We start from the raw sequence: 14,879 nt of genomic DNA, 5'->3' as shown, positions 1-14,879 counted from the left end.
TTTCGTTTTTCGTTGCAAAAACAGATAGTTTAAATATGTGTTTGTTTATTGTTGTGTTTTATTGAAAAACATGTGGGTTTTTCATAAAAAAAAATCTGCTTATCTATTTGAAGTAACCATTTATTTTTCTCTCGACGTGGTTCCGCTTCAAAGAATAGGTTTTAATTTTATTTATTTATCACTCACTGTTGGCTTCGTTGGTTCCCATTCCATGATCCCATCTGCAATTTCACTGTGCTCGCCTTTTTTCTCGCCAAGCTTTCCTTTTACCACCCCATTCCGATCCAGCTGTCTCATCCAACGACTTCACCATCGCAATTTCCGAAAAAGTTCACAAGGTTCACGAGGTTTTCCACGCGGTGGGAGGAGGAGAAGGATAAATGCTTTGCATCGGCAACACTCGCCATGGCAATCACACCCGTCCCATTACCGAACCGAGTTGCGGATGCCCAACCAGTCTGCCAGGCAGGCAGGCAGGCAGCCAGTTGTCTTGCTCGTATTTATTTATATTTGATGCTGATGAGATGTAATTCATCTTTCGAATCATTAATCACGATACCGATTATGTTCAGCTTAGTTCGGCGACGGCCGCGGCATCAGGATCGGACGGTTAAAGCATCGCCGGTTTAGTTCCGCCACCGACCCGCCCAGGAGGGAAGCGTGGAAGGCGAGGGTTACCCTTTACGACTCTACTCCCAACGAGTTGCTAGGGAAGTCCAACTCCACCTTCTCAAAAGGGTCGGGTGCAATATGGGAGCAGGAAAATGAAGTGGGTTAAGACAATCGAGGGAATTTAATTTTGAGATATTTTTTCTAGTTTCAGTCTGATAGAAAAGGATAATCGATGTATGGAATCTTATTTTCTAATGATGTGCAGCGAAGAACTTTATATAAAGTTTTCAAAGCTTTTTTCAATGCCATATGTCATTTATTATTTTTATTCAAATGGATTTCCGGAGAAACAGCATTATTTATGAAAATTATAACCGAGTGCATCTACAAATTTATCCACTCTAAAAGAAATATTTTTATTTAAATAATTTTCCATGTGGATTATGAATGAAGCTCTTTTTTTACTATTTTACATTTTTTCCACTTATCAGCGTTTAAATCGTTTTCAAATGAAATCATTGAATTATTAATTTGATGAATTGTTACCATGCAACATTAAAAGGTCACAACTTTGATTGGTTATAATTTAAAAAGAAATTCAGGCTTTATTGCTAATGTTCCTCCAACGGATAATTCTTACAAATTTTATTGAATCTTTTCTTCTCATTTATACAATCAAACAAAATGCAGTACTTGTTTACACGCATTTATGCTACTGCATAAATAATTCTTCCCTTCAGCAATTCGGCGAAAAAGCAAACATGCTCATACGGCTGCTCGGACAAAGGAAGTCCGGGGACCTGTTCCGTAAACCTAATCACTTCTATTTCTACATGCGCTGCGAGTGTTGGTTCGCGGCTACCGCACGCAGATTTCCGTACACTTTGCTTGCGGGAGATCCCAGAATCAGATGGCTAAGTGCCCGTTTGGCGTGCTGGATGTTTTTGTAGCTTCCCATGACGTGGATCTTCTGGCCCTGCATTACGATACGCGTTTTGGTCGTGTTCTCGATGGTGAACTTCGTCCTGCCCCCCTTGCCGGCGACACGCCCGATGGCGCGACTCAGGTGGTCTCCCTTCAACGGCTTCACGTCCGTCACCTCGAAGGTCTCGATGAAGAGATCGTCAAGCCGGATCAGTGCCAGCGCATCGTCCACCTCGAACCCAATCGCGAACGCCCGCACGAAATCGGCCGCCTTTTGAATGTGCGACAAATCTGTTGTGTTCGGACTCGCCCGTATCTCGACCCGGCGTGTTTCAATGTTGTATCGGATCGCAAGTGATAGCTGTTCGACGACTGGGGTGAAAATCTTCATCCAATTCTCCTTCAGTGCCGCTCTCCGGTTGCGGGGAATCAACACACTTTGAACATTCAATTTAGTTTTCCGTTCTGGTTTGCCGGCCGATTCCGACTTTATTTCAGTTTCCATGTCGTCGACTGCGTCTTCCATGTCGTTGCTTGCAGCTTCCATGTTTTTGCTTGCGACTTCCATTGTAATGCGAAGAATATGAAATATACCGCACAAAGTTTATTACTTAAATACAACGCACAATTTTTGGAACTTCCACATAAAATGCTGCTACCGCACGTGCGATTCAAGAAACAACAACAAACAGCTGTCAGTTTGACATTTACCATAGAGATGGGAAATTGGATTTATTTAAACTGGAACTGAATCGGAGCGAACAGCACAGATGATGATTCTTTTCAATTTTCAGTGCTTTTAAAATTCTTTAAGAAATGCATTTGACAATTTGCATGGCAATACATTTCTTATACATTATCCATTGTTCTTCGACGATTCTTTGAATTGTTTAAGCACTTCACGCATCTTATTTTTCTCTTGATCGCTGGCAAACGTGTACTCGACCGTTTTGAGCTGTAGTTCGAAAATTTCTTCATTGGAAAGGTTAAAAGTTTTGGCACATATTTCTAATTCTTGCGAAAGGCTCGTTTCAAATACACCAAAGTCGTCGGTCTACAATAAAAGAAGCATAGTGATATGTGGTGATACGAAATTCATCTGTTTTGTAAGCTTAAACGACACTTACGCATACGCATACCGGTTGTTTCATTTTCATTAACTTGTAGAAGTGATGCTCCTCATACGATGGCACTGTTTTGCATTTCACGTTGCTCGTAAGACAACACTCGAACGGTATATTATTTTTCCTAGCAAACTCCAAATGATCGCCTACAAATTTAGATAGAATTGAGTCAATCAAATCCATTACAAGCCGCAGAGTACGAAAGTGATCACGTACCCTCGATAAATGTACCATGGCCGATACGATCCACACCGAAGTCGAGCATTTCCTTCACCTCCTGTGCATCCTCGAACTCGCCGCAGTGCAATGCCATGCGGAAACCATGCTTGCGCGCCTTCTGCAGCGGTGGTACAAACTCCGCAAACTTGGTACCGAACGGATTACCACTCAGATCGAAACCAGCCATCAATCCCGGATAGAACGCATTCAGCTCGATCGCCAACTCAACGCTTTCATCTGCTTCGATGATGCCTTTTGAACGGTCGATGGATGGTAACAATTTCACAATCATTTGCGGATAAAGTTCCACTGAATTTCTAAAATATAATTAAAAAGGAAGAAAAGAATGATCGTACAGCACAAAAACGAAGGCGATGTTTGTTTCCTTACCGCATTACATCCAACACCGTCGAAAGATATTCACGCTTCGACATATGGCCTGTCGCTTTCGGGGTAGTCCTTAATTCCAAATAGATCACATTGTCCTTGGCGAACTCGTCGATTACTCGCTCGGTTGCCTTCGCCAATGTCTCCTGGCGATCGGTCAAATCATGCGCGTAATGAAACTTTTTAAAGCATCTACAGGCAATAAGTAAATATTGATGAAAATGTTATATGACGGACGTGATCATTCAAACTCACTCCTCCAGGGAAAGAGTTTCCCCGTTCAGGATCTTGTAGAACCCGTCGTCGGTGCCGGGTTGCACATCCTTTCCATATTTGAGCTCGCGCAGTTCGGTCAAAGTTGCATTACTCAGAGATCCATTCAGATGGGCATGTAACTCCTTAAATGAAAAACAATCTTTTTGAAATCGCCTCCGATATCAGATGATGAGTTGAGTTACTATTTTAGGCAGTTTCCGGTAAAAATCCATCTTCCGAAGGTCACGCAGTAAACACGGAGAAGGAACTGAAGCGATTCTAAACAAAATCGTAGTGACATATGAAAAATTGTTTTCGCGCCAAAATATTTAGTTTCTAACTGTCATCGTTTGAACATAAAAGGTTTTTTAAAAAGTATATGTAAAACCCGTTACAGGATCACTACACGTGACTTTAAACATAATGCAAACAACACCACAACTTGCAGATTGCACATTTCAATTTTATTTTGAATACGTTTGTTATGTTCTCACAAAAAAACACCATCCATCCGGAAAGTGTCGCATGCCTACACGAAATGTTTTCTACAATCGCTTCGCTTGCATCCGCAGTTTCATTAGCTTAGAACCATTCAAACTTACATCCATTCCTTAAAAAGGTAAGCGCTAATTCTATAACACTATCATATCCGGGAACGAAAGGGTACGCTGAGGGCATCGTTCATCCCTGTTTGGGGGTTGTTTTGAGGTTTATGATATACTGGGGTGGTTTTTTACAATCTTTTCGCTGCTTCAATAACATTTGCTTCGAGTAACAATCTGCTCCACGCACGCATTGTGCCGTACACACGCACATACATACACACACAATCCCGAGTGGTATTCAATACACTTCACCACTTTGTGGCTAACGGTCGATGAGGGTAATTTCATTGAATCAATGTTTGGGTACCATATCACTTCTAGTGCTTAAACCTACCACTAATGCAACGTTTGGTTCGTTTCTTTAACGTATTTTCTAGAGGTCGTTTGTCCAGTTACAAAAACCTTCTGCTACAGGCAAAACGAGGTGTGTCATTTTTAGGCAAAGTTTAAGATGTCCTTTTTAAAAAAATTGCTTGGACGTGATCAAAGCTAGAGTCAAAAGGAATCATCCTTTTAAAATAATTCAGGTAGAAAATTTGAATAGAAAAATACTGATAGTATAGGTGTAATATTTGTAGCTTGCAGTTTGCGTAGTAATTATTGTCGCTTGTTAGTAGGATGCACCATTCGAAATGGTACAATTGTAACGTAAAGATCTTAAGACGGCGTGCGAAATGTTCTCGAAGGATAACAATTTTATGTTTAACTCAACATGGAAGCATTTTTCGCAAGAGTTTCAGTTTCTTCTATAAGCTAACGAAAATAAATGCAATAATCATTCAAAACATTTTCGCGTCAAAACGCTAACTTAATGACAAAAATCGCGACGCGAGGAAACCATATCAGTTTCTATCATTCTATTGATTTTCATTCCACGTTGAGACGGGACTACCCACTACCAAAGAAGAGTGATTCGCTCAACATTTCAAATCTATTGCTTTGTATGAATCCGATAGCTCATAAACAGACTGGCTAATTTTAGGAGATTTGACGAATCCCCTCTCACTCGTGGATCCGAAGCCACGCACTACCCCAACAGATTCACTAAAGTCCGGTAACATGAATGGTTTCACTTGTGCTGAGAGTTTTAAAGTTGCATACGATTTCTATTGCTTATTTTTCCTATGAATTGTTGCCTCTTGTTATCAGTATTTTCTGGTGAAATTGCTTTTTGATGAATTCCTATAATGTAGCTCGAGCTTTGTAGAGTTGGAATGGTTTAAAGGATCTTTTGTATAGAGAATGGGAAACTTAAAAATCCTTTTTCTTTGATAATTCCTAAATTTAATACTGCATAATCACTTTCAAGTTCAAAGGAAAATGAAAGATAATCTTCACCATTTTTTGAAACTTTTTTGTAAATAATGGAAAAGTAGTCACTTTGGAGGTATGAAATCTCTTGCATATTTCAACAGCATAAGAATACAATTTTGAAACCAAGTCGCTAAAAAAAATGTATAAAGCAAAATGCTACATCAATTCCTAATATTTCTGCTTCCCCCTTCCGAACTCCCCCTGGCTTTAAGAGTTGAATACTTTTCTTTTGATAATGTGCTGACATCACCCGTTTATAGTTATGGCAGATTGTAAATCTACCGAGTTTTCTCCTTCTCGTCAAAACGCTGCTCTGATGTTTTATAAATGACGTTAATTCGTGAAAGTTTCTTTTTTCCTGTAACCCTGTTTGAGTACTATGAATATGATAGTTGTGGTTCCTCTATTGTGTGATAACAGACTATCACTATATAGCCTTAAACCTGGTTGTTCATTCTCTGGTTTGATTGGTACTGTGTATGTATTGCGTTATTTTTTATCTTCTTATAGTTATAGTTCATTAGTATCTATTTTTGTAGTGAACGAAACCATTCAGAACACATACCGAATACTTTTAGTGCTTGAAACGGAAAGAGTAACGCAACCAGAACCAACTCTGCAAGGAGAATCTGGTTCTATATAAAGTGGGATGAAAGTAAAACGTTGCTCCAAACCGATGTGTTCGTCACGTACGGAGTAAAATAGAAATAAATATGATATTCTTCATTGTTTTGGCATACATCACAGATACTTTGGGTCAGTGTAGGACAGGTAGTTGCTTCGCAAAATGTATGATTTTGATTTTTTCCCCTTTGGATGCTTTTTTGTTAGACACCGACGGATGTCTACACAAATGTTGGATGATTTACGTTTAACGCCATAATTTCTTTTTTCATTTTGTTTTGTACGGTAATGTAAGCATGAAAAGGGTATTGAATTCGACTAATTCTCTTCCGATCCACTTCCGATGGCGAATCCCAGCCACGTACTCTAAAAAATAAACTATTGAGCACTATGTGCGCGAGCGGGTTAAAACACAATGCAAAGCATTCGTCTTACAAATTAACCGTTAAACTAGAATTAGTTCCATTCGTTGATTGATGTTCGGAAGAAGTACGCCTAATGATTACGTATGATTCTTGTACTAAAGAATCCAACTATTCTAATGCTACATCTGGTTTGATGAAATCTTACATTTCCCATTTTTTCTTATGTTCTTCCCGGCCCACGGGAACCGTACATTTTTATCTCCTACAATAGTGGATGATGGAACGAGTTACCTACCAAATTGGGTGCCTTTTCTTCGACTATAAATTATACTCCTAAAACACGATGATACACTTAGTGGCGACTAAGTGGCACATGTACTATGTGGTTAAAAGCCTTTGCTTAGGTTAATTCCTTGTCGTCGTACGCTGTAATGTGGCGACTGCCCGAAAAGAGTCTATACGCCCGGGTACAGGTAACATTTAGCTCATGGCTGTTTCGTCCGTTATTGACCACAAGAATTCGGGACGCCCGCTGGGAGAGTTGACATTTCGTCGATAAACGTTCGACTGCCATAGGATGGCCATACCAAAACCAACCTATACACTACACGCACATAGGAGGACAGCTACTAAAAGGAGTGGCGAACAATATATCCAACTGGAGAAAACAAAAAGGCAAACCTGTTGGAAACTCTGGCCCAAATATGCTGGATCGATTTTCGCACAACTCCTTTCCCCGTTGCCACCGGCACGCCTTCCTATGGGTTGGTATCGTTGGGATTGCGGCGACGTCTGAAGACGAGTGCAAATATTGACCGTAATCGCCACCATCGGCTGCGCCGTCTGGGGTGTATCTTTTCCGAACTGGAGCCCCCGTTGAGAGCCTGATAAATAAACACAAAGAAAGAAGGAAAATATTGGTAAGGTATATCTTTTATATCCTTAGTCAAATAAATTGTACACAAAAAAAGAAGAACGATAGCAAATGGGACAGTTGGAGACTGGATATTTTGGCTTCTTGGGTGGAAGTTATTGCTTCCTGGAAGACAGAAACGTATAATAATCCTTTGAAAACAAAACTTGCGATTTTTTGTTAGACGTTTGAAGCGTCAAGGTGAAACGCAATTTGGCCATTAACCATTTTTTAAATAAAAAAAAGTGGTTAATTATAATAGTTAATTTTATTTGGTGTTTTCAAAAAATAAAGGCCTGGGAAACTTTTCTTTGATTTTGAAGACTCACCCGCTGTTCCTCCTTTCGCCGTATTTCCCGCACCAGGGAGAAAAACGCCTCATCAATGTAGTGCCTCAAGGCGGCCGACGTTTCGTAGAACGGACAACCGAACTGCTTTGCCAGGTTGCGGCCCTCCTCGGTCGACACCTTGCGCTGCGACTGCAGATCCAGCTTGTTTGCCACGAGCACGAGCGGTATGTCCTCCGTGAGCCGAACACGCGCGATCAGCTTCCGGTACTCGGATGCCTCCTGGAAGCTGTGCCGATCCGTGACCGAGTAGCAAATGATGAAGCCCTCGCCGCACCGCATGTACTGGTCGCGCATGGCGGTAAACTCGACCTGCCCGGCCGTGTCCAATATGTCCAGCAGGGCCGCTTCCCCGTCAATGACGGCCTGCTGCTGGTACGAGTCCTCGATCGTTGGATCGTGATAGTCGAGAAAGCTGTGACTCACGAACTGGAGCGTTACGGCTGAAAATAACATGGAAAGAAAAATAAATTGTTTTAATCGCTCTTTTTGATTGATGGCGTGGGTGGGAGCACAAGGGAGAAACATTTATTCTTCGAACACTAAGCCCATCCAAACGCACCGGTATTTGATGACGCACATCGGATGGTAAAAACCAATTGCCCACATTCGGACCATCGCCCACTGTAAGGCGCAAAGGGCGAACCAGTCAACCATAAAACAAAGCCCTTTGCCACCGTCTAGGTCACGGGTCTCCCCACCTCCTCCCTCACCCACCAACACACCTCCGCCATCGATGATGACAAACGATGGTCTCCGTCTCGCTCAACAGTTGGCGGCGCAACGGTTGAAGATTTCCAGCCGGGAGACAACAACAATAGAGAAAAGAATAAAGAAAATAATCGATAATACTACTCGCGTCATTCGTTGAACTGTCTTCTCGTAAACAAATGCCACAGATCGATGCGTGCGTGTGTGTTTACCTTACCACCCACGTTTGGAGGTGGTTTGTTTAACTGCGAAAAACCATTCTCCTGTCCGTACGGCAAAGTACCATCAGTAGCAGTTGGCCCACACCACATCAGTAGCTTTTCGTGGCTACTTTGCTATCATTGAATCTTAAAATTCAAAGATTCTCGTTTAGTGTCTTACCCGATTTGCCAACACCGCCGTCTCCGAGGATAACAATCTTGTACACCCGTAGTCCACTGCGGGTCGTAAGCGGGTTGGTTGGTTGCTTTGAGTTTTCCCCGCTGCCGTCCGTTTTAACTGGGTTGTATTCGATGGATTGGGCCCGGTTTTTCTTGCGTGCCGTACAGCCAGAAAAATCACCCGCCATGGTTGCTGGTTGCTTGCCTGTTGAAGTGGTGGGTTGGTTGGCTCTTCTGGAAAAACTAACTGCCACGAGCGGTCGGGATAACGCTGCAATATATCACTCGTCCGGCTGGTCTCGCTACGGAAGCACTAGAAATAGCGAAACTGGCAAGTAGATTCCGTCCAGCTGCACGCCCCGAAAACAATAGATTCATACAATTCGCGAACCCAGGCTGGTAGTGGTCATGTATTCACCGAAATGTCCTTCCTGGCAAACCGTTCATGTGCAGTCCCTTGAGGACGGGTCACACATGCCGTGTCGAGCGTGGCCAGCAGAAGGATTCTTGGCAGCACCGTTTACAACTGACCGAAGTACACCAACTTTTTCGACATCTTTCTGCGTTTGAAATGTAGCCAGCAGGACATCTCGAGCGGACCACTCCCGTTACTGTGTCCTGTCGGGAGAATACTGACTTTAGATGTCGAGAATCGTATCCTGAACAAGGTTGTTTTTTCTAAGCTACAACAATTGCTTCGTTCAAGTGACCTTGCTAGATTACATTCTTGCCTGTCTGCTTAATTACGATTACCTTTGTAACCAAACAAAATTGAGGCTTAAACTTTCAGTTTGTTTTCAAAGAACCTATAGCGATATCTGCAATTAAAATTAAACTTCGGCTGAATAAGAAATTGGTTATGGAAATTTGTTTATTTACAACTGTTACGTCACCACAAGAAATGTCAATTCTTAGAACCAAGGTGGATACAATACAATGGAATAATCACCTTGTTGAAGGAACCCAAATGAGGATTTTTTTTTAAATTTCAACATTACGCACAGAAAAAATAAATTCAAACCCGTCCTTGTACTCACCACAATTTCCAGTCAACAACATTCCATTCAGAATAAAACCAAAACTATCGGTATAATTCAAAATAACACCGATTTCATTCTTTTTTTGAAAACAGGTTTATTTCCCATCACTTTCCAGTTTTTGTTTTGTTTTTTGCATCCTTGCGACCGATACATAGTCAATAGTTTTAAAAACATCTTCCGTGCGTGTTGTTAGCATTTCTTTTTTTAAACGAATTTACCTAGACCGCCCTAATTCTGCCTTTTTGCACAACAAAAGCTTACAATTCCGCCGTATCGTATATCCGCCGCCAAGCTTTCAAAATTCAACCGCTCCTCATCACTACGTTTCATCCTTTCCGATACTTTGCATTCTATCGACATCTGATTATCGTATCCATTTTCATGACCATTCAACGATGTACGTTACTTTGGGACCATTTAGTTTTGCTGATTTACCGCTCTTACGACATATTAATTTTAAAACGAAAATGTTCCCTTCTTTCTATCCACATTAGTTTCAAATTTTAATTAAATTGCCTTCCATCACCATATTCTTTCTCTTCCCTACAGCATAATAATTCGATAAGTTTTATCTATGATGCTTCAAAGTGGCTTTGCCCACTTCTTTCCGTAAAAAGGCGATAAAGGTTTAATTATTTGTTCAATGGTACTTTGTAGTAGTTCGTGGCGTTTTGTGTTGGTTCGTTGAAAAATTACAATAAATGATGTAGATGACCTGTTGATGAAAAAATAAAAATATGCAAGTGTGTTTATGTTTCAGGTTCTCTCCAGCCGGTCTTTGAATATTACCAGCAGCTTGATTTTATGTTAAATGGCTCTTAGTGTCTCCTCTATTTCGAATGTATGGTAATGTAAAATAGTTGATAATAATTTGTTATACACTGCTTTTTTTGCTTCTTTTACTTTGATACACTAGCAAAGCGACATGCCCTCGGTGCATGTACCACGTGAGGGGTGAAATATTGTATGTTGCTTATTCTAGCCTTTCCCCGTACGCAAAAGTGGGAATTTTATCTTATATCTCTCGACTATTGACACTGACATGTGAAGAATGGTGTGCTAGAAAGCATAAATATGTATAGTTAGGCATATTTTTCTTTGTTTATATGTTTAGTATTTTTCAATCTACCCAACACGTGGTGGGTGCGAACGTGCCATCTCAGCGTTGAAAAGTTTGCAGCGGTTGCAAATATTATCCCTACAGTTCAGAGACGCACCAAAATCCAAAAGCGCACAAGAAAAACGAATGGACGAGAAACTTAAAGCAGACGTCTGCATTTGTTTCCTCCAAATTAATCGATTTGTGCCATTTATTCAAATAACAAATTATTAAAACTAGAAAGTTGGTTGAAAACCACATCATAGCTACAAATAAGTATATAAAACTTTTAACCTTTTAATCGTTACTCACTACCAACATTCTCGATCGTCATATGATAACTTCCCTACAATATGAGCCACAAATTTCACATTGATTCTATTTTCCATTTTGATGTTCCAAACAACAACGAGGAAATAGCAAATCATGCCTTTGCGCGATGTCATTCCTGCAATATGCCAATCCTAACTAACCAACCAATACTTTTCCTTTGCCTCAATAGCTCTCAGGTAGTGAAAACAAAAATTAAGTTTAGAAAAAAATCAACCAGTATAGTCATTCCGATCTCCAGAAGCCATTCCGTTATGGAAAATCATAAGCCACGACGTACCTTTGCTTCCCTCTATAACCAATTTCTTTTTTGCAAATAGAAAACCACGGTAGTGCTCAAAGCCATTTTCAAAATTTGCACATTTTACCGTTCAATATGTTTTTTTTAATGAAGCGATTAAATTTTACGTGGCTTCGTCGATATTATATGTTGCCCTGCCGAAGATGAAGTCAAAAGCGTTAAACAACTTCCCTATTCTTGCCAGTGCAGCCTTTTAAATTGATAGAAATATTAGTGGTAATTTGGTTGATGATGTTGCTTTTACTTAGTCATAATAACTTTTTTAATTTATATCTTATTAATTGGAGTAGAATTTTGATCGTTAATTTGTTTCTGATGTTTAGCTACAGTGTTGTTTGTAAGTGTTTCAGTCATATTTTTTACCCTTGTTGCCGACGACCTAGGAGATCCTCTTGTCCACGAACGTCCTATACATCTTTACTGTACGGTACGCAGAGTAGAAGATCAACGAGATACGTGAGCTTTAGTGTCAAAAAGGATCAAATTATCTACTCTGCTATGGGGTACAGTACGCGCAACGGCCTCTTGTATATTGTTTGGTGGGAAGGATTCGAAATGTCCCACAATCCAGCAGGATGTCTCTCGTCTACCATCGCACTGTGCAAAGTGTGAAATAACCAATTGTTCAATACTCCTTTCTCCGCTGACTGGGTACTTGTTTTGAGGTCCAACTGAGCCCCTCGTGCGTGTGTATCACTGCACCAGAAAACCATTAAATTCACCATCAATATCGATCGTACAAGACAGATACAGGATGACACACGCAACACGTGTTTGTTGTTGTAAAAAGATGACTATCGGCAGAAAAACTTGTTCACACACGCATTATACATCGACACAACGATCTTGGGAAAGTACCTACTTGCATACATGCTAAAATACCCGATTTTAATATTTGTTAGAAATTGGCCTTAGCTTGTACCATCTCTTACTACATTGCTCGTTCCACTTTTATTTCCGCCAACCCTCGACCTTTACGAATGCGATCACCTAACGACTTGGGAATTATATCTTGAGGATCGAGCTATAGCAAAACAGGATTACTAATGGAAGTGTTTTTGCCTGAAGGTATAATTAACCGACGGAAGTTGTAGATCGCACACATGTACTCACACGCAGAAGCTGAAGTCAGGAAAGCATCGCAAATCGTACGTTGCTTGTTCACTCGTTTGTTGTTTTGCCTACTTTGTCGATTGGCATTGCAGTGGATTTTGTTTGCATGCTGCTAAAGTAAAGATGACCGCTTCAATCCTAGTAACCTGATGAGTTTTCGATGTACTGCGCATGCTTACGTCGCCATCCAACATGGGTAGTGGTCCTCATAGCACAAGGTATTCATTTTCTAAAATAAAAGAATGAAAAATACAACTGATATATCCACTTTTGTTAGACTCGCTGCTCATGCTTACCTTTATCGCAGTTCCTCGTCAACAGCAGAATCCACCGAAGTAAAACACACATCCAACAGTATATCAGGGCACGCGCACTCGAAACACCCAAGGAGCGTCCGCAAGGATTAGTTACGGCATGAAATTGGTTTTCGCGGCGCACAAGCAAAACAAAAGAATGATTCTACGGAGTGACAACACCACATCCGCCGAGGTTCGTTCCTTGGTCCACACGAGCAGCAACAAGCTAGCACGGCCAACGAAATCGGCCACGAGAAGAGACACAATCGGATTTTGAGGTGTAGCATGATGGTAGATGTTCGTGTTTTGTTTTTTGTTTTTTTTTTCCATTCATCATTGGTTAGAATTTATTCTTCTGCTTTCTATTTTTAAAATTCTGACTCTTCCCTCACTCGCTCAATCCAACTTACGCTCTCTTTCGTTTAATCTGTTTTTTTTTCACTTTCTTTTATCTGCGTTACATCTATACTAGCCTAAATTCATCTCCTTCTCATCATCGTCACCATCTTTATCATCGTTTTCGTTGCCGCCGCGTTGTTCTTCATCCTGCTCGGCCTGTACTACTTCTACTTCTGCTGACCCCCCGTAAGGGAAACATTCGTAATCATTCAATTCAAACCACTCCCTTCATCATTTCGGCATTTCATCGGCATGCGTAGCATATATGCGTTAGACTTGCTTCCTTTTACCATGCTTCTTGTTTCAATGGAACGACAGCATTCAAAAACAAATTAAAATCCTACCTTTCCAAATCGCCGCCGAAAGCTACGAAACTTATTGAGGGAGTTATTTTGTTGCGCTACCTTTTAAGTGGATGTTCGGAGATGTTTTTGGGATGCCCGCAAGCAACGGGCACAAGTATAATGTCCCAGATGCTGTGTAAAGTTTCCTGTCCAGTTGGATGAATAATCTATGCTTGATAATGTTTAGCAAATGCATGTGAGAATGAACGAGAAGAAAACGTGGTTTTGTGTCATTGACGGTTCCACTTTCATCTGCTACTAAATTAATGTGGTGGTGGTGGTGGTAGCAGTAATATGCTGCTTATGTTCCATTTCCATTTTCCTGCCGTATTATGAATGCCATGTTCCATGTTTCTACGTTCGTCCTGGCGCTAACATCATTCTCCTAACATTCTCATCAACATAAACGAAACACACACGGATTCTCTTGAATAGTTTTTTTTGCTGTTGTTTTGTAATTTGTTCTTTTGTTTTGCATACACAACACTTACTTAACCGCTTACCAAATAGTTAATAATAAAAAAACACATCTAATAGATGCCATGCTATGTATGTATGCATATGTGGTGTGTTTGTGTGTGTGTGTACGTGTGTGTATGTGTTAATAAAAAGAAAGATGGGAGCCGAATATGAGAAACATAAACCCTAAAAACCTAGTACAGACCGTTCCGTTTTTTCCGTCCTCTCCTACTTAAAAAAAAAGATGCGTGCCCGCGGAGTGATGGGCCCAACAAAGAAAAGAAAAAGGCAACGACGGGCTCTACTAAAGAGAAGTGCACACTTCCGTTCCCGTTTGTTGATTGCATTCCCTTGTATGATCGTATCATCCTGTTTTTGTCATTTGCAGTCGGGATTGTCCCACTGCTTCCGGATTAAGTGAGAACTCTCCCAAAGTAAAATGGTGACACGTTACGCATGGATGGTACTTCCGGGTGTATCCCGGTGGCGGGCCTCCAGCCTCAATACGGATGACCGCACGAAAAGGAAACGCATTCGATGCGGCTTCTGTAAAACATTTCCAACACATTTCGAATGGTTTGGATCAATGAAATATAAAACGGGAGATGACGGCGGACAGATACTATTTTCCGGGGGACCCCTTCCGACGGGTTCGCTCAAAAGCGCGCGCCGTTAGACATACAAATCCAATCCTAATCCTGACTTCGTTTGTTTGTGT

The 14,879-nt window shown here is 41.0% G+C and overlaps 3 protein-coding genes across 3 annotated transcripts; all 3 read right to left on the bottom strand.

The window, feature by feature from the left end:
• Positions 1 to 1,197: 1,197 nt before the first annotated feature.
• LOC131294153 (RNA-binding protein pno1) lies at positions 1,198 to 2,104 on the bottom strand. Its single transcript, XM_058322199.1, has one exon. The coding sequence runs from the start codon at positions 2,102 to 2,104 to the stop codon at positions 1,442 to 1,444; it is 663 nt and encodes a 220-aa protein (XP_058178182.1). The 3' UTR covers positions 1,198 to 1,441.
• Positions 2,105 to 2,240: 136 nt separating this feature from the next.
• LOC131281168 (adenosine deaminase-like protein) lies at positions 2,241 to 3,798 on the bottom strand. Its single transcript, XM_058310427.1, has 6 exons — positions 3,725 to 3,798; positions 3,522 to 3,664; positions 3,270 to 3,458; positions 2,877 to 3,196; positions 2,664 to 2,806; positions 2,241 to 2,590 (listed from the first exon to the last, which is right to left on the bottom strand). Exons 1-6 carry the CDS (start codon positions 3,752 to 3,754, stop codon positions 2,393 to 2,395), a joined length of 1,023 nt encoding a protein of 340 aa, XP_058166410.1. The 5' UTR covers positions 3,755 to 3,798; the 3' UTR covers positions 2,241 to 2,392.
• Positions 3,799 to 7,042: 3,244 nt separating this feature from the next.
• On the bottom strand, positions 7,043 to 9,393 carry LOC131280992 (GTP-binding protein Rit2). Its single transcript, XM_058310246.1, has 3 exons — positions 8,782 to 9,393; positions 7,672 to 8,132; positions 7,043 to 7,313 (listed from the first exon to the last, which is right to left on the bottom strand). Exons 1-3 carry the CDS (start codon positions 8,966 to 8,968, stop codon positions 7,188 to 7,190), a joined length of 774 nt encoding a protein of 257 aa, XP_058166229.1. The 5' UTR covers positions 8,969 to 9,393; the 3' UTR covers positions 7,043 to 7,187.
• Positions 9,394 to 14,879: the final 5,486 nt, after the last annotated feature.

The sequence above is a fragment of the Anopheles ziemanni genome, chromosome 2 (genome assembly GCF_943734765.1).
Source record: "Anopheles ziemanni chromosome 2, idAnoZiCoDA_A2_x.2, whole genome shotgun sequence".
Taxonomy (NCBI): Eukaryota; Metazoa; Arthropoda; class Insecta; order Diptera; family Culicidae; genus Anopheles; species Anopheles ziemanni.
This window is presented reverse-complemented; position numbering and strand designations above follow the sequence as displayed.

Bases quoted from the DNA above. Each gene is read 5' to 3' on its own strand.
- LOC131281168 (XM_058310427.1), bottom strand. From the start codon at position 3,754: ATGGATTTTTACCGGAAACTGCCTAAAATA. The intron at 3,459-3,521 runs GTGAGTTTGAAT...TATTGCCTGTAG, and splicing joins GAAACTCTTTCCCTGGAGGA to ATGCTTTAAAAAGTTTCATT. The intron at 3,197-3,269 runs GTAAGGAAACAA...ATTATATTTTAG, and splicing joins ACGGTGTTGGATGTAATGCG to AAATTCAGTGGAACTTTATC.
- LOC131294153 (XM_058322199.1), bottom strand. From the start codon at position 2,104: ATGGAAGTCGCAAGCAAAAACATGGAAGCTGCAAGCAACGACATGGAA.
- LOC131280992 (XM_058310246.1), bottom strand. From the start codon at position 8,968: ATGGCGGGTGATTTTTCTGGCTGTACGGCACGCAAGAAAAACCGGGCC. The intron at 8,133-8,781 runs GTAAGACACTAA...TGTTATTTTCAG, and splicing joins CGGCGGTGTTGGCAAATCGG to CCGTAACGCTCCAGTTCGTG. The intron at 7,314-7,671 runs GTGAGTCTTCAA...TTTATTTATCAG, and splicing joins GGCGAAAGGAGGAACAGCGG to GCTCTCAACGGGGGCTCCAG.